The following is an 18,113-nucleotide window of genomic DNA, read 5'->3' as shown; positions in this document are numbered from 1 at the left end:
AAGAATGCCCCGGGATTGTCATCCCTAAATCCAATGCCAACAATCATTTATCTAGAATGGCCTATAAAAGGATAGCCATCTGATTGGTTGCTATTAGCACCGCCTTCGCTCGTCTGCTTTAGGTAGACCCCCGAACTCACTGTGTGGGACGCCCCTTTCTCGGTTTCCTTGTCGGACTTTGAGCCGGTCCCGTCCATAGAGTGCTTCATTACTCTGAGCAGGTGAGCTTCCAGTTCCGACTCGTGCTTGTTCTCAATCATGCTCAGGTGATCCATGATCTGGAATGGGTACCCAGTTGGCACAGAGTTAGTTCATACAATATGCCTAAAGTCAGTGATCCCTACGCAGTGTCCTAATAAACTATAGGGTATTTAGGTTTGAGTAGTTAGTGGTCAAAATGACAAATTCCGTGTCCAAAGGTGTGGAAAAGCCTTCGATAAGGACTCCACACAGACGTGTGTATGCGGAGGCATGCTGCGTCAGCCTCAGAGTACACTGCATATAGGCAAACGCTGCAAACACGATTGGAGCGTGCCTGGAGGCGGGGTTGTGGGGGAGAGGGACCAGGCATTCTGGGAAATTTTAATAGCTTCGCTGATTGCTTTGGACCCCCTGGATCCGCCTACAACCCCCGATGTCCCCTGTGGGACCCTGAAAAGGAAATAAAGGTGTGACGGAACCTCCACATCCCTCAGGAACGCACCTTCGAGCCTTTATGCTTGCACAACGTGTGCAGCAGGGTCTTCAGCGTCCTCATAGGCAGCTCACTCTTGTGCTGCTTTAGCTTCTCTTTGGGTAGAACCCTCATAAAGTTATGGATGTCCAGCAGAATTCGGTCCAGATTGAGGTTATTGATGGCTTCTGGGATGAGCCTGATCATCCGCCATAGACACTGGAAGGACAATGCATCAGTTACATCGAAGAACCATAGCCAGCAGCAATGCAAATCACCAAGCTCTGCAGCCTAAGTTATGAATGAGACCTGCACTGAAATCCCAGTGGCTCTTCCATAATTCTTGCCTCCCTAACCCCTCGGTAACAGGTATAACAATGCATACACCAAATATTAAGACCTTACCTTCATGACCAACTCGGAGAATTTGGGCGAGCTGGCCGTGGCGAGCAGGCTGTCCTGAAGCAGCACCAGCAGAGCACTGCAACAGACAGAAGTTAGAAAAAAATGTTTTAACGGGATTTTGGGGTAAATGTATGAAGCTGGGAGAAGTGGCATCTATAAAGAAAGTTGTGTAGGTGATAACGCTCCAGCCAATCAGCTCTTAACTCAATTTACATACTGGAGCTGATTGGCTGGCTGGAGCGCCATCACCTTGCACATAATGGGTCAGATGTATTAAGCCTGGAGAAGAGATAAACTGGAGATAAAGCACCAGTCAATGATCTGTGTTTGAAAATGACAGTTGGGAGTTGATTGGCTGCTGCTTTATCTCCACTTTCTCCCCCGTTTATCGGTTTTCCAGGCTTAATACATCTGCCCCAATGTTCTTTTTGAGGATAGAAGTATAGAAACCCTGGGGGTATGTAAATCTGCACCTGAACAATTAAAAATAAATGCAACCACCAATGTATACACTGCAGGAACCTCAAGACATTTGTAAAGGTCACATCCTAGGTCTTTGGAACAATCAAAATGTCAGAAAAAAACGCTATTGGCAAATCGTATACCTGAGGTATAAGGTTACTATCCCAGAGTAACCTTACACCTGTGCCCTGCCCCCCCCTTCCTAATGGATGAAAGTTCCAGGCAGCCTCTATCTAAATGCTTACCTCAATATATTCGTCTGGTCCGATCTCTCCAGCACTTTCACCACCAGGAGGTTGACCGACCGCACCACTTGCTGCCCCTCCTCAAGATCTTCCACCCGCGAGTCCAACATGAGGTTGATGAGACCGTGCATGAGATCTTTCAGAACACCAGTGGAGGCTTCCCGAGCCAGACTTTCCATCTGGAAGAGCTGTGGGGAGAATGCATATATTGTCCATCACTAAATCAAAGAAGGAGTGTGTCATTTTCTAGGACTTCTGTTCGGACCAGCTGTCACTTCCGGACACCTTACCGAAATCATGTTTCCGATGATGCAGCTGTACAGACGTACAATATCATCCTTGTCCAGCCGCTCGTCTGCCATATGGGTGTTGTATACCAGACGCAGCTGCATAAATGTGGCAATCAAAAACTGGTCTATGTGGCCGGACATGGCTTCGGCCTTATCTTCTTGGCGCAAGACTTCGTCAATCTGAAAGAGGAGTCTGTGGTCATTTGGGGGGAATGGCTTCAAAATTGAATTTCAACATCCTCTAAGTGGTCGGTAATCGGTACCTGAGCTAAAGCTTGGATACTGGCATTGATGTCGCCGCTGGCAACTTGGGAGATCACGAAGTTGATGGTGGAAGCAGTATTACTGTGCATGTCATCAAAATGTGGGGAGACGGCCCGAATCCTGTGGGCAAAAGAATATGTAGCAATGAAACAAGTCACCTCCCCAGGTGAGTGCGGGCAGAAGTTTGTAGAGCCTATGAGCGGGGGGGTGGGCTCCTGCAGCGGCAGTAATGTGAGCCAGGCGCACTCCATGTGTGCGCCCGGCGAGGGAGCCCCAGGGGAAGCCGTGCAGTTAGATGTGTGCGCCCGGCAGGAAGACTTCGCCGGCACCCCAGAGCAGCCTGGCCTTCTCCCCGCTTGCTGCTGCACTCCACTCACTGCTAATATTTTAATTAAAAATCAAACAAAAAACCCACACTTCCGGGTTGAAAGAAGTGCCGGTATGCTATACCGCCCCACTTCGACCACTGGGTATAACCATCGCCAATAAAACTATATGGGTCACTATGACCTAATTCCAATCCAGGACACAAAGTTATTGTTAAGTATACGATTTCAAATTTGAACTTTGTTACACACTTCTTGCGATGCCACTTTATTTATTTTTTTAGAGTCTAAGTAAAAGTAATTTTATTACAGATCAGATCAACAAACAAGAGTGCGCCAAAAAGCTAATCGGTCTGTTTACATCTCGGCAAACCCTTGTTTCCTCTCGTGCTCCCGAATGCTGGATGCACCAACCTGTTACTACACTACACTAAGTTTCAGTAGTATTTATTTAGTTAGTATCAAATTTTTATAGTGTGCCAACCGCTCCCCACTCTGTCCAATGAATTAAAATCTACAAGCCTCTAGACCGACACAAAACTTACTTTGGTTCTGGGATTAAGACTGGGTCAAATATCTCATCCAATTTGTGCTGGACCAGGGCCGGCATCTCGCACCTCACAGTGCCGTTATCGCTCTCGATTTCATCCAGATCCAACTGGAACTCCCGCGGAATGGTGTGAGCGGGCTCAGAGTGGCCTCCCATGTTCCTTGCTTGGCTGTGGACAAAGAAGCAATGTTCTATAAGCTATCACTCCGTTACCTGCCCTGGTAAATACCCTAGAATAAGTAACCCTTGTACCCACGCACACTACCAACCTGCGGGGAAATTACTGGAAGAACAGAAGGTTTCACTTAGTGTTGCTCCTTTAAAACAGGGGTGCAATGGGACCTTATCCAAGTCTCTCGTGCACCTCTGCTTTAAGAGAACACGGACTAGCGATCACTTCCTAGCACCAATATAAAAACCTGGAATCACTCTTTAAATGGAAAACATCCATGGCAACGCAGGTGTGCAGATTACAGCATTACGGACTTGGCTCGGTGTCATACAGGTCATGTGACCAGGATCCGAATCAAACCCTGAACGGTTGTTGCAAGTGCAGGGAAATCTGGTATAGCCCAACTACAGTATGGTAGAAAGTTCTAGATGGATGGACACACACATGACAAATCTATCTTAAGTGGATATGGTATATTAGATCTACTAGGTCTACAGTCATACGGTCGACGGGGGCCAAAGGTCGACATGAGTTTTTAATGTTTTGGGTGTATGTCGACATAGACACCCAAGTCTATCGTGTCCCCTCGCATGGATCGCTATCCTTCGGCACACGATTATATTCTCCTTCCATGCCGTAGGGCATGAAATACTGCCTGTCGGCACATGTCAGCTCAAAATTATGTAAAAAAAAAAAAAAAAACACATGCATGTCAACCTTTGGACCCTGTCGACCTAAAGTCAATCTATGATCAGTCCGGAATACCTGCATGAAATAGATCACTAGCCTCCTTTACATTTGCTTGTGCCGCCAACTACAGAGTAAGGTCAACTGAACGAGCAGTGAAGGAGGAAGACAAGAAACGCACAGCAAGAGGGGAAGGAACGGTAGCAAGATCCCGAAAGCAATACTTACATCCTATAAGTGCGGTACATTATTCTGTCCAAGGAGAAGCAGTGATAGAAAGACAGAACACAGTGGTCTCAGCGTAAAGCCACCCAGCACCACAGGAAGAAGAACAATAACAGGCAGGCTGTGCGTTTGTCAGGCGGGTGATAAACCTACTTCAGTTTGGAAGACATATCCTCAGGTGGCGCTTTCCGCAGTTGACTGGTGTTGGCACTTTGTACCCGCTGTGGTTTCTCCTCTACCTGTTTGGCTGGGTTAGGCGCCGCCTGCTTCTTTCCTGCGCGTTTTATCCTCTCTTCCAGCATGCTCAGGTCTTTCTCGGAGAGCTGCGCAATATGAAAGGATCGGAAGGGAAGTTACTAGAGGGTCAGTAACGGCCGGACCGGCACCAATGCCCACACACGAATAGCATCCTTACATTCCCAATGAGTTTGAAGACTTGCTCGCCGTGCACGTTGTACACTGCCACGATAGTGTTGAGCGCAGCGTTGCGCACAGTGGTGTCGCGGTCTCCGATGTGTACGGCTATTTCCTTCAGGACTTTCCCGGGAGTTGGCTGGCAGACATTCATACCATAGGACTCGACCAAACAGCCCAGCTCTTCCAGGCACTCTGTGGGGCAGAGAAAGGGTGGTAAGCCTGTACTAAGTGTTCTCATGTATTCCCGGCAGCACCTAGGCCCCCAGCACACACCTGCTCTCTGCTTGGAGTTCTTAGACTTGGTCCCTTCCATCACAAAATTAAACATTTTGCTGGCTGGGTACACCTGGCACATCTTTGTCAGAATGGCACGCACATCCTTCCGTACGAGATCCTTTGGCTCACCCACCTAAGGTGAGAAAACCCAGATTTACCAACCAGTCAGAATGAAATTCCTGAAGCACCAGAATAAGACAATGTAGTTTGTGTAACGATACATGTACTTTTGGATTACGGAACAGAACGGTGCAAAACACGTCTAAAACCTTTACACTCAATGTATCCTCATTGTTACTGGATCTAGTCAGCGGTAAAGCTGCATGGGGCTTGTGGAGGAACGTAAAGCAGCTTAATGTACATGTGATCAGGGAGAAGACTCGCCTACATAACCAGCATCTTCTCCTCCTCCTCCTCCTCCTCCTCTAGAGGACACAAGGATACTGAATGACAGACCGTCCTCATTATTTCGATGCCCCATAATGAAGGCCGCCTCCTCCCCTGGTACCTGGCCAGCGGGTACCACGCAGCGCTGCGGAGGAAGCTGGGTCCCTTCGGCAGATGGGAACTAGCAGCGCTACTAGTTCCCATCCACCGCAGGGACTCCACCGCTGAATGCTTATCTGCCGAAGGGACCCCGCTAGAAGGTGAAAGGCTGGATTTCTGCAAGTCACTGCCCACAACTGCTTTCTATGGGTGAAAGGGATTCAACGTGAAAAGGTACAAAAACTGTAATTAACCAGTAATATACCATTTACAACATGTGATGTGAAAGGGGTTTAACTTGCTCTGACCCGTTTTAAGAAACTGTTCAAACACGTGGTGGAAGCAGGTTTTGCGATGTGAAAGCCGCATAACTTAGGACTGCATCAGACTCAGTGACATGAGCACGTACCATGTAGCGTTTATTATGGCAGCGATGCTCCCTTGCTATACGAATACCCTTACCCAGGTTACAAAGAGTCCTATTCAGAGGCCTCTTACAACAGATTATGGAGCTGCAACATTTATAATGGGAAAGTATTTGCCTCAGGAATGCTCTGGTGTGATCCTTTAATATTCGGTAAAGTAAATTACAGAAGCCTATACTGTTGATCATCAGACTGTAAGCAGGGCCTTCCTGCCTCTTGTAAAGTGATTGACATTTGCTGAGCTATAAAATGAACTATTAATAAATAGCACAGATTCAGAGCAATAACACTACCGTGTAATAGAGATTACTGAAGCCTAACAGACACTAATCGGGGCCTGCTCTGTTTCAGTCGTCTTTGTGATCTGTAACTTCTATGCCAGAAGTTACCAACCTCCGTCCTCAAGGAGAACTAATGGTTTAAGTCAGGGATGGCCAACAGTGGCCCTCCAGCTGTTGTGAAACTACACGTCCCAGCATGCCTTGCCATAGTTTTAGCATTCCCGAATAGCTAAACTGAGGCAAAGCATGATGGGACTTGTAGTTTCACAACACCTGTAGGGTCATCGTTCGGCCGCGCCTGGTTCAAGTGAAGTATTATCCATGCTTGGTCGTAGTTCTTCAGTCAATATGATTTAACCATCTGTACTGAGCCGTGGACATACTTAACACCTGGACAGCTAATGGTCACTGAGGACAGAGTTTGGGAACCACTGCTTGAAACCAGTGGTCCTCAAGGCACACCAACATTACAGGTTTATGGCGATCCCTGCTTGTTCACAGATGATATAATTAAGCTGACTGAGGTGCAAATTAAGGCCTGTTGGTGAGTCTTGAGGACCACGGCTTTAAACTATTATAAATATGGCATCCTCCAATTGGTCCATAGGTCGACAATTGTTGTACTACTGTATTACTTGTGGGAGCGTTCTGGAGTCAGCTGGCCCCTGTGCACCTGGTGGAGTCACCACGGTGGCTCTGTTGGGCACCACAGTACACAGCACTGTAGTGCCCACTGTGCAACTCATCATCCTCCAGCAGCTTCTCCCACCATAACCAAAGCGGCGCACTCACCTTCAGCAGCAGGTACGGGATGAACGAGTTGGCCTCCAGCTCGGTCATGTGATACTCCTCTTGGCTAAGCATGCAGAAGAGCAACTTCAGGTACTCCAGGACCTTCATCAAGACACTGGTATTGGTGTCAAAGAACCGCAGGGTTAACCATTTTAGTACGAGGTCCAAGCAGCTCATTACTCCTTCCTTCTCGCTCTCCAAATGCTGGAAAGGAACAAGCCACAAGTGTAAATCACCCAGCAAAGCTCTTACCATCAGCCTAACCGCTCTGCTCATTGCACTACACACCTCGGTCATCACAGCCATGGCCTTTATATGACGCTGGAAGTCTGGGTGGAAGAGCTCGTCCTGTAGCCACCTTGCTAGGCACGGTGCCATTTGCGTTTTGAGCTGCTCGATGTACTCATCACGAGGGGTCGGGAAGTTCCACTTCAGAACCTGTAAGACGGACAATGCTGTTAATCGCATGGTTTCTAGACCATCCAGTGTAAGCTCTGCCCAGTGACCGATTGCAAGCAGGTCCGTGTATTACGTGCGGTTCTCCAAAACCTCACCTTCAGCCCCTTCTCTTCCTTCACTCTCTGCTCTTTTCCATTAGGAACAATGATGAAAATGGGACCGGACCGGTCTTCCTCGTCCTTCCCAGCCGGCTTGCTTGGCACTTTCTTTGCAGGCACAGACTGTGGATAAAGTCATTTTCGGTTACAGAAGAGGGTAGAGGCCTCTGTGCAAGTTACTGCTATAGTGAGACAAAATGTGGCTTATTTAGTAGTGGTGTCAGGTGACCCGCCAGCTCTCTAGGTCTAAACAGCATGCAGTGTTCAGCACAACAGCATCCTGTGTGCAACTTATCCTCCGAGCAGCTTTAGCACCCATCCCAGTGGTCCCATTTATACAGTGCGTGGCAGACAGACCCTAACTGTGGAAACCTGTGTAGAACACGCATAGAAAAACCATACACCAATCCCACAGAAGTGCCACTTTATTACCACGTTTTATTACCACCTTCGCAGACTTTGCTTTGGATATGCTGGTGTTACCCTTCGTTGGCGTCATGCTGGTATTACCATCAGAGGATACAGACTGGGTCTACAGAGAAAGGACTCTGCGTTTAAACAGCCATTTCCTTACCCAATGTATGAGCAGTAGGAAGCTATAGAGCCTCCAACACATCACGCAAATGCACAGAGGAAATGCTAAATAAACAAAAGATCCCACCACAAACCAGTTCTAACCAGATTGGTTTTCTATTACAAATTCAGTTCTGTAGTAGCGTTTCCTTCAGTCCAGGTCTTAAAGGCTATCCACACAGATGATCCAATCTAAACAACAAATGCCAAGTCTCTTGCTCTAGGAAGGCGATTCTTAGAACTTGGACCATTTGTATAAATCAGAACCAAGGTGAGGAAACGCTGCAATAGAGTGATAAAATAACACTGCAATAGAGTGATAAAGTACCTAGGGACAAACAAGACCATTCCCCAGCAGTGTCTGAGCACAAACCCTTTAATCATTGTGCTCCAGCTAGTAATCTAAATATCAATTGGCCGCGTAGGGTGGAGGCGGGGCATATGGGGAGGAGGAGCCTGGGCTGCCTGGAGGCAAAAGGTTTAATCCACTTGGTTCCAGGTCCAATCTCCAACCATACACCCCCAGCGTCAGTCCTGTCGCCTATGGAGTGAAGACTAAATAAACCTGATCATCATTATGGAACAGACCAAGTCAGTCAATAAACGTATTAGGAGACTGCCCAGGAGTGGCCCCGACCAATGCTTCTAGTTTAGCAAACCCTCAGACAGGCAGTGTAGTACCCAGCAGAACATGAAACCGTTCGATACACACCGCTATAATCATAAAACAAAACCAGACATGTGGGAGCAGCATGGAGTCAGCTGGCCCCTGTGCACATGGCGGTGTCACCATGATGGCTCTGTTGGGCACCACAGTACACAGCACTGCAGAGCCTTCTGGTGCAACTCATCATCCTCCATGTAGCTGCTCCCAGCATACACAGCCTGGACGGAACGGTACCGTGGGGGCGTCAAACCTGGTCACTGCACAACGTTCGGGAACATACCTTTCCTTTAGCTGCTGGCGCAGTCGGCTTGCCCTTCTTGGCGTCTGGTTTGCTTTCTGAAGCAATAGGCCCCGAGTCCGGAACAGCTAGTGGGAATGCAAAGATGAAATACAGGTTTTCATTCCTTGTGTTGCGATAGTAAATGTATGTGAGCTTATGTCATGTCTCACAACATCGCTCTAACATCGGCTGCCATCAACTACCCAGGATCCTCAGCCAGCTCAGATACAGCATCCCGTCAGACATACTTACCAGCCATTGGAGCAGGCGCTGAGGACTGGGCAGACCCTCCGGCCTGTTTAGAAGAGCTCTTGCTTGGGGCAGCAGGTTTGGCTGGCATGATGGCTTTAGCTTTCTCCAGCATGACCACAACTTGGTCCTTAGAAGCAGGCTGAAAAGATAGACAAGCCTTCCATTACATACAAGTCAAGCTATACGACCGTTATCCAAGTGTACCAACTCTGCCACCAAGCGCTCACTTCTGGCAAGAACATGTGTAAGGATGGCACATTACCTCGCACACCTCTCCTGTATAGTCCTCTCTAGAAGTAGAAACATACCTGTAACATAGATCCTTCCTACAATTCTGGCCAGTGAAGCTGCCATTTTTTAAATTAAGTCACCCAGACGTCCTGCCTATCACCATTCAGCAGATAATCCGCTCGGCCAATCAGGTGCTAAAGGCGCCTATTTAAAGCAGGAAGTGCTGGCAGAACATTGCCAGTACATCTTTACAAAGACCACCTCCCCTTCCTGCAGTAAGGAGATCATTTAACAGAGTCACATATATTATATAAAAAATAAAGGCTATCATTTGACGACCATACAGGGGTCAGCCTAATTATTGAAGCTCTTCTATGCCACACCCATCACTAGTATTTCCTTCACCACCCCTGCGTAATCAGGACCCCGTAAGGACAGGACTGCGCAACAGTAATGGAAGAGTGTAGATGTCATCAAAAAGCATTTAAGACCCTTACTTTGAGCTTGCCGGTGGCTTTGTTCATCTTCTCAAACCCGAGGTGCATCATGAACACGGGCAGAGCCTCCTGAGCTTTTTTACGCACGTCCCCATTGCGGTCCTCCAGGCAGCAGTACAGATACGGGACGCACAGCAGTAAGTCCGAGGGAACAGAGGCCAGAGTGGGCAGTTTCTCCGCCAGCCACTTGAGAAGCTAGAAATAGAGAGAAGCTTAACACATTCAGGTTCCTTTGCCATGTAAGGCCGTTCCCTCCCCACGGGCACACTTATAGTAAGAGCCATACCTCCTGCCGCAAGAAGGGATTTTCCTTTTTCAGCTCTTCGGAGAGATCGTCTCCTTCCAGCCACTCCTTCATGCCAGTCTGATCTACCCAAGCATTGAGCGTCACTAGTGCTGCTGCCCGGACATTGGCCTGGTAAGGAGGACAAAGCCATATTAGCGGCAGAAGTTGGCTACAATCCATGCTGAACATACGTTATTGCCTCGCAGTTCTGTGGTCAGAGCAAAACAGGACCCTAGGTGTGTGGTGCAGGCATGTTCCTCCCATGGATTCTTACAATAAACATGGACCCCGTGAGTGTTCAAGTGCAAAATATGCTTTAACATTAGGACACGGACCAGTGATGGCCACCTCTGGTTATGAAACCTGCTGTCTACTCCCGGCTCTAGTGGAGGTTGGTGACCTTACGCAACCAGAGAGGTGTGGACCAACCTGATCAAGTGACTCTTAATCAAAGCAGAGGGGCTTACAGTATAGCTACAGAGCTATTCATTTACTAGCCAATCTTTGTGCAGCCAATGCGTGTTGACCAACTGGTGCCAGGTTAAGTGCCCAGAGCTATGGTGTTACCCTGCAGAGTGAGCACTTACAGGCAGCATTAAGTGTACCCTCTGGTGCCGCCCCAGGTGAATGCAGTTCATACACATTCTTTCCGAGTCAGACATTCCCTGAAATGTGCCACAGGGCAGGGACTCTACAGTCCTGATCAGGACCTTACCAGTAGTGTTTAAACACCTGCAGGGTCTGGAGCCTGGTTTCACATTCATCAGTCCCAGAAGACTGTGGGGAGCACCAGGGAAAAGCTACGCTAGCATGGGAACAGCACAGACACAGAACTACTTTATGGCAAATATTGCTCATCCAAGATGCGGTCAGGATGCCAACGTTCCAGAAGACCGGTGCTTAAATCTGAAAAAATATCAGGAAGCTGGAATCCTGAAAACTGGCATCCCGATCGGAGTGTATCGAGGAGAAGGGGAATTTAAGGACAGTCAATGGGCAGAATGCAGCAACTTGACGCCACTTTCAACATGCAAACTGGCATATAGTAACGCATATAGATCTTGGCAAAGGATGGCTCTTGCGGTAAGAGCCGCCCTTTGCGCAGTTAGGAAGTTCAGGTTTAGGACCTGGAGTCCTTTCACTTGGATCCCTGACAGTAGGGAGCCACGATGGAAGGCCATGGGCTTCTGAAGATGGCCTTTGCCACCGCATCCATGACCCAAATTTATCACATTCCGGGCTTCTCGCATATTCAGACAGTGGCAAATCATAAAAAATATATATATATAATAATTCAGATGTTTGGACACATTTTACACTTTCCTGCGACTCACACATGGTCATTTCAAGAACCAATCCCTTAATACAAATTAGTTGTGCCAGTGTCGCACAATGAGACCAGCTATACATGTCACACCAACTTACCTTGCTATCTCCCAAGACTGTAATAATAGGCATGCCCAAGTGCTTAATGTGGGTTTTTATACCCGGACCGATGGCGGTGGCAAGCTGCTGTAGGATGCCCAAAGTCTGCAGGACCTGAGGACACAGTAACTTCGTGAGACGTGGGTACAAAATAGGCAGAACCATACTCTAAATGCTGTGGTGGGATCAGGGGTAGGAAGAACTTTAACCCTTAGACAACAGTAAGGCTCTAATGTCATACAAATGCCTGTGTGATCCTCATCTGCGGGGAAAGAGCCAACACATACCAGGATCTTGTTGGAGTCATTGAGGCGAGTGTTAAGAGCACTTGGTAGCTCTCCGATATTGGGAAGGATGAACTTTGCCTCGTTAATGATGGCCGTCACTTCATCAAGACCCTCTTTGCGGATTTTCCAATTTTTATCCTCTATTTTGGACACTAGATCAGAGGTGATTTTATCACTGGAGGAAAAGCGAAAAGGGAACAAAGACCGTATTAGAGGTTTCAAGTTATGGAGACAATAGAAATATACACACACACAATCGGCTAACAGGCTTGTGAATGATGTATGTCTGAAATATATCTCTTCTACCTACAAAAAACGTGAGTGCTGGTTCTCTATCCCTGCTAAGGAAGATAAGTTCTCTATTGACTCGCTGGACCCTGCGCCGCACCATTGCATAAATGTGCAAGAGTGCCACCTTGTCTTCTGTATATATAACAGATACTTGACTGACATACGTGTGTGTATATGTATATAAATAAAAACCTAAAAATCACCTGATGTCTGTCCTTGGCAGCAGATCCATCACATCTGGAGGAGCGTCATCATCCTGATCCTCTCCTTCATCGCCCTCTTCACCACCTGAGCTAGTTTTGGTGGAGCCACGTGTCGGTGCTGGAGGTGTCTGTCCCTTCATCTGTCAATTGGAACATAGTGTTGTGAAACACTGGGGGGGGGGATATCTGGCTGGCACGCCTTTTCACCAAGTTCCAATAAAATGAAATATGGGCCTAGTCTAAAGGCACGTATATATTTGGGCGACATCACTCCTCAGAAGTTGCCCCTGGTCCTTTTTTATACAATATATAATGGATGTGATCCCAGCAAAACCTGCCTGGCTCACAAGGAATCCAAAAATGGGTCCGCGCATCGCATTGGACCGGCTTTCATTTGCCCCTTTTCCTGCGATTGATCGCCACAATCACAGGAAAAGAGCCCAAGTTGCAGGTAAACTGCATAATGTATGGGGGCCTTAATTGTTCACACTCCGAGGGGTATTCAGTTCTAGCTGCTAGTTCCGACCGGGGAAACCATAGCAGTCTCCACTTACACAATGCTGCAGATTCTGACAAACCAGACCCGACTTAAAAAAAAAAAAGTCAGATCTCTTGTCAAAAACGGAAGCAAAACATCCCGGGAATCCGACTGTCGGGATGTTCCGAGTCGGAAAGCCATATTGAATACTGCCCTCAATCTTTGCCAAGATAAAATTGCGTGACCTTGGGCAGTACCTTTGTCAATGCCCTTATGCTGGTCAAGGAGATACTTTCTTATCAAACCAAAAGCTTGAGAGCTACATACATCCATTTATGGTTGTCTGATGTTTGTTTCCCAGGACCTACTTACCTTCTCAAACTCCGCATCAATCTGTGAGAGAAGAGCGGGCTTCTCTTCCTCGAAGAACATACGCAACGGAGCACCCATGTACAGGTACATCACACCCAGCAAGCTGATGGCCGAGGTCCTAATCGCCTGTTTTGAGGACATCATGAGTCAGAGAGGAAGTGGCAGAGGGACAAGTATCTCACCCACACGACACTTACCGGGTTGGTGGCCGCCAGAGCAATCTTCACGCTGCTGATAAAAGCCTTGACATGGAGCCTGAAAATAAAATCAGATAGATTTAGCGGACATGAAACCTGAGAACCAAAAATGTGGAATGAAGTTTTGGTTTGGTCTTGCCACAGTATTATAACATTTCTCTGTTACACAGTCTGTAAGGCCGATGCCAGAGTTATCACTCACCCAACAAAACCAAACTCTTTAATAGCATTTGAGAGCCAGTTCAGCGTTTCCGATTGGTTCTTGGGATTCTTCTGTGCAAAAGCCAGCGATACAACCTAGGGATGGAGAAGTAAGGCATCAGGAGATAAAAGGCTTGCCCCTTGGCAGTGGCAGGTTCTGGGCGGCCCTGTTACCTGCTCAGCAGTCCAGGGTAGCGAGCAGGCCTCAGTTATAGCACTCAGAGCTTCCTTGGCATTCCCTCCACATTTGACATCTCCCACTTTGTCTACCAGCCCATCCAGGACTATGTTGGCAGACGTTTTAGAAAAGTTGCCTTTCTGCGCAATGAGAGCCACAATGCGCAGCTTCATCTGCATGACCTGGACCGAAAAACAAAAATATTGAGGGTAAGCAATGTAGAAATAACCCCACCTCTATATCTATCTATCTATCTATATATCTATATATCTATATAAAAAAAAAAAAAAAAAAAAAAAAAAAAAAAAAAAAGAAGATCAAAAACAAACCACACCTGGAAGTTTGTCTCTTTAAAGCCAGGTTTCTTTGCCAGCATTCTGACCAGTGCTTGGCAGGGTATGTCGTTCCGTTCCATGGTTTCCACAGCCTGGAGAAAGCCATCCAGACACAACGGTTTAGAAGCTGAAGAATCAGAAACGTCTATGTAAACATACAAGTACACAAACGTCTGGTTACCTTTTGGAACTCCTCCATGCTTGCCAGCCTCTCCTTCCAGTTGCCGCTGTCCAGCTGCTGCATGCAAGAGGCAGGAAGAACTGCTGCCGCCTTCTCTTCACAGGCCTCAGGCTACAAGAGAAACACTTCTTAGACATGTCGCAACCGCTAGAAACAATGGCACATCAGGTTTCCCCCAATACACTTACCGAGAGCTCCTGTTCAATAACCTCTTTGGTTTCTGCCCCCTTTTTGCCTTTAGCGCCTCCTGCAGCAGACGCGGATGCTTTGGCCTTTTTGACTGGTCCTCCAGCCTTTAATGAAGAGGGAAGGTGTTAATCACAAGAAACGTTCAGGGAGAAGGCAGCCTTCGCTACAACGACCATACCTTGGTAGCAGGTGGCTTCTTGGGTGCCATGCCAGGCTTGGCTGTGTCCTTCTCACTGGCTGCACTCTGGGACGGGGCAGTCTTCCCTGGACCTGCAGCAGGGGCTTTGGTTTCCTTCTTTTCGCCAGATGCCTTCTTGCCGTATGCTAATTCCACCTTTTCCGCACATTCTTTGATCTGTGAGGAAATAGAAGCCCATTTAGAAAATGTCAGTCTAGAGATCAATTCACCTGCTACCATAGAGGTTACAGCTTGCGTCCAGTATCTTACCCGATCGAGCTTCAGCTTGTCCACCTCCCCAAGAAAAGCATTGACCGCTTTCTCACCAACTACTTTTTGTGCGGTACCCAGAGCCTCGAAGGCTGCATCTCGGACTTCTGGCGCAGAATCATTGATTTGCTGTGAAGTAAAAAACAAAAAAGCAACATGAGCAAACCAACGCATAAAAGGTTAGATTCGGACCGGCTCGTTAGGCTACGTAGATTTGCTGCCTAGCGGGCAGGAGAACACCGCCCCGCCGGATCCCCTACACTGCGATACCTGTACAGAGGAACTTACTTTTTAGTTGAACGGAGATGGCCGAATTCTGAGTGGGCGCTGACATCTTCCACCACCTGTGTTTGCTGGTGTCCAGCTAAAGCTTCTATTGGCACGCCCACCAGTTTTTTTAGGCGGACCCATGAATTGCCGGGTGCACACCCCAAACACCCCCCCCCATTGTAAAATCAGTCAATGAGCCGCCAGCGAGGGGGGTGTTTGCGCATGCGAGCAGACACAGCATCGAGAACAGGGATGGGTTCGGACCTACAGTGAATTTAAAAAAAAAAAACCCCAACCCTATGCACAATCAATGTAGATTCACACTTATCTACCTCCCCCAACACACACACACACACACACACACACACACACACACACACACACACACACACACACGCAGACATTAATAGCGGCTACTTTATACAGGGCAGTTTGGATTTTGGGCTTTGTACTTAGACCTCTATACTTTTTCTAAGCAAATAACCAGGGCAAACTGGGTCAATGGTCAGTGTGAGAAACTACCTCCAAATTGTCCAGGAATCCAACCCCATTACAGAGTTCAATCCTGGGGAAGTAAACCGCACAATATGGGTTACATTTAAAAGCTGCCGATTGCCTGTGTAGGCAGAGGTTCACCTCAATAGTGCGCGTCAGGTGAGGTGCAGAGCGGACTCTGGGTTGGCGGTTTTACCTTGAGCAGTGCCGCGCAGAATGGCTTGAGCAAGCTCTTTGGCAGCGTGGAAGCCGTGCAGTGGCGGAAACTCCTGGCAAGGAAGAGGGACGTCTGTTGCTTTATGGTTGGGTTCTTGTTATCCATTACAGCCAAGATATCCTCACTGATGTTCTGTAACGTGGTCTGTAATGACAGCAGGGCGTGATTCTTGTACTTCACAGCTCACTGTACATACTTACAGGCTGTGTTACTGGTCACTCACTGTGAGAAAAGTGGCATCTATTGCCTCTTGCAAGGCTTGGACCACTAGTGGCTTCTTCTCCTTGAACTTCTCTAATATAGTTGGCACAACCTAGGAGAAAATATAGGGCAAGTCAAGATGTACACTATACCACACACTTTAGACTATTACCCTATCTACCGACCACCACTACTACTAAGAGGCTTGATAGACCTCCAATAATGTACTAATCAACCAACGTTAAACTGTCATTTTTCAAACACGGGGAGATGGTATCTTCCACGTGAAAAATAAAAATACTGTGTAGGAGGAGCCAGCAAACTGCAACCGCTACTAAAATTAGTCTCGCCGCTAAGTTAACTCCCCAGCAGCAACAGCCAATATTGACGGATCAGACCAGGAAATCGAATTGTGAGATCGTAAGCATTTTAGCGCCAATTCCTATGGGCCGTGCGGTCCCATGCACTTCAGAGCCAGAGTTCGCAAGAGCTGCCATATTTAGCAGATCCTTAGCTGGGTGCGCATAGGATACATGGGAGTGCCGGGGAGATCAAGGTAGATAGTAAGAGACTCCTCCCTTCCAATAAGTCGCATTGTGGCCAAATTTGAAACGGATATTATGTTGGGTACACACTGGGTGATACATAGTGAATGATACCGATATAGTTTGATATTGAACCTATTGCTAGAAGATATTCGCAATATATTATCGATGCACGCTACAAAATACCAAACTGTACATGCAGCTCACATGTCCGTGTCCGCTACATTTTTTACATGCGATAGTCAGGGATCGCAAAAAATGCGCTATAGTGAGTATATTGCTCTGATTTGGGGAACCATTAAAAAATATATGAGTGGGTCCCCAGGGAAGGGTCTCAAGTGTACAGCAGCATGCATAGGTTTAAGATGCTAAAGGACAACCCCACAGTTGGACTGTGAAAGTCAGGTGACCCCAAGTCCGAGCCGCACTAAGGAACCCGTGCGCCAAATGCAGAGAACACACTCACCTGTCCAGCATACGTGCCGAACTTCTTCCTGAGGCCAGCAGCCAGTGCTGCCAGACATTTAGCAGCCAGTGCTACAAGCAGCACATTGGTGTCCTTGCCGACAACCTGCGGGGAGAGAGAGAAGCCTGCTTACCGACCGCTCTCATAGGTCACACGCAACGGCCGTTCCCAGCCAACACTTCCTTTTAAAACAAACAATCACCTTTTTGAGGGCTCTCACGAGGTCTCCGAAGTCACCAGCCTCAATTTTGGGATTTTTGACAAGAATCTCAACGGCTTCCAAAGCCTCCTTTCTCTCCTGCCACTTTTTGGCCTCCTGTTAACAAAACATGGTGCAGGTGTCACATACATTCTGCATCGGTGGCCAGAACGCCCCTCGTCTTGTCCGTAGCGGAACTTACAATTTTATCATAGAAGTCTTTTGGCAATTTGGAGAGAATCTCAACAGCTTCCAGCAGATCGTAGGCATCGACTTGTGGCACGGCTTCTTCTTCCGCGTCTTCTACTGAGAGGAAGGGAAAGCTCATATGAGCAAAGCTCCAGATCCCATACAGTTACATGAAAGAGCCATTATTACTGGACGGAAATGACGCACCTCCCGCATCACCGCTCGCCTGCTGCTGCTCAAACTTTGCCTTAAGGTCTTGCTGCGAGCGCAGGAAACGGGTCTGCTTTGGAGCGGACTGGGGAAGCTTCACCCATTCTTCCTCCAACTCTTTGAGCTGCACGGAAAGATCAGAACCCGGTTTAAATAGGCGAGAATCCCGACTCATCAGTTAGGGAACATAACCTGGTCCATGTCTGTTTCCTACAGC

General features: G+C 47.7%; 1 protein-coding gene and 2 non-coding genes across 13 annotated transcripts in view; all 3 read right to left on the bottom strand.

Moving 5' to 3' along the window:
- Positions 1 to 18,113, bottom strand: part of CKAP5 (cytoskeleton associated protein 5) — a 37,140-nt gene that overhangs the window by 3,417 nt on the left and 15,610 nt on the right. For 5 of the 11 annotated variants that reach the window (XM_083164457.1, XM_083164463.1, XM_083164458.1 and 2 more), the window contains exons 6-42: positions 17,894 to 18,020; positions 17,700 to 17,803; positions 17,501 to 17,614; positions 17,299 to 17,403; positions 16,310 to 16,399; positions 16,066 to 16,230; positions 15,105 to 15,233; positions 14,835 to 15,011; positions 14,656 to 14,760; positions 14,468 to 14,578; positions 14,286 to 14,378; positions 13,948 to 14,133; positions 13,775 to 13,869; positions 13,573 to 13,630; positions 13,376 to 13,501; positions 12,526 to 12,665; positions 12,032 to 12,206; positions 11,745 to 11,858; positions 10,320 to 10,448; positions 10,034 to 10,228; positions 9,306 to 9,444; positions 9,054 to 9,139; positions 7,979 to 8,065; positions 7,531 to 7,656; positions 7,265 to 7,414; positions 6,977 to 7,180; positions 4,990 to 5,125; positions 4,715 to 4,908; positions 4,453 to 4,622; positions 4,303 to 4,326; positions 3,211 to 3,384; positions 2,339 to 2,459; positions 2,076 to 2,255; positions 1,786 to 1,973; positions 1,079 to 1,154; positions 704 to 892; positions 141 to 278 (exon numbers count right to left, since the gene is read on the bottom strand). In XM_083164457.1, coding sequence (XP_083020583.1) covers positions 141 to 278; positions 704 to 892; positions 1,079 to 1,154; positions 1,786 to 1,973; positions 2,076 to 2,255; positions 2,339 to 2,459; positions 3,211 to 3,384; positions 4,303 to 4,326; positions 4,453 to 4,622; positions 4,715 to 4,908; positions 4,990 to 5,125; positions 6,977 to 7,180; positions 7,265 to 7,414; positions 7,531 to 7,656; positions 7,979 to 8,065; positions 9,054 to 9,139; positions 9,306 to 9,444; positions 10,034 to 10,228; positions 10,320 to 10,448; positions 11,745 to 11,858; positions 12,032 to 12,206; positions 12,526 to 12,665; positions 13,376 to 13,501; positions 13,573 to 13,630; positions 13,775 to 13,869; positions 13,948 to 14,133; positions 14,286 to 14,378; positions 14,468 to 14,578; positions 14,656 to 14,760; positions 14,835 to 15,011; positions 15,105 to 15,233; positions 16,066 to 16,230; positions 16,310 to 16,399; positions 17,299 to 17,403; positions 17,501 to 17,614; positions 17,700 to 17,803; positions 17,894 to 18,020 — 4,920 coding nt within the window. The remainder of the gene's footprint in view (positions 1 to 140; positions 279 to 703; positions 893 to 1,078; positions 1,155 to 1,785; positions 1,974 to 2,075; positions 2,256 to 2,338; positions 2,460 to 3,210; positions 3,385 to 4,302; positions 4,327 to 4,452; positions 4,623 to 4,714; positions 4,909 to 4,989; positions 5,126 to 6,976; positions 7,181 to 7,264; positions 7,415 to 7,530; positions 7,657 to 7,978; positions 8,066 to 9,053; positions 9,140 to 9,305; positions 9,445 to 10,033; positions 10,229 to 10,319; positions 10,449 to 11,744; positions 11,859 to 12,031; positions 12,207 to 12,525; positions 12,666 to 13,375; positions 13,502 to 13,572; positions 13,631 to 13,774; positions 13,870 to 13,947; positions 14,134 to 14,285; positions 14,379 to 14,467; positions 14,579 to 14,655; positions 14,761 to 14,834; positions 15,012 to 15,104; positions 15,234 to 16,065; positions 16,231 to 16,309; positions 16,400 to 17,298; positions 17,404 to 17,500; positions 17,615 to 17,699; positions 17,804 to 17,893; positions 18,021 to 18,113) is intronic. The other 6 variants (XM_083164462.1, XM_083164461.1, XM_083164464.1 and 3 more) reach the window with 6 other exon arrangements.
- On the bottom strand, positions 6,833 to 6,940 carry LOC146046547 (small nucleolar RNA SNORD67). The gene has a single exon (XR_014465943.1). It is a non-coding gene; the product is annotated as a small nucleolar RNA SNORD67 (small nucleolar RNA).
- Positions 8,859 to 8,967, bottom strand: LOC146046548 (small nucleolar RNA SNORD67). Its single transcript, XR_014465944.1, has one exon. It is a non-coding gene; the product is annotated as a small nucleolar RNA SNORD67 (small nucleolar RNA).

Source organism: Crinia signifera, chromosome 11 (genome assembly GCF_055691185.1).
Source record: "Crinia signifera chromosome 11, ASM5569118v1, whole genome shotgun sequence".
Classification (NCBI taxonomy): Eukaryota; Metazoa; Chordata; class Amphibia; order Anura; family Myobatrachidae; genus Crinia; species Crinia signifera.
This window is presented reverse-complemented; position numbering and strand designations above follow the sequence as displayed.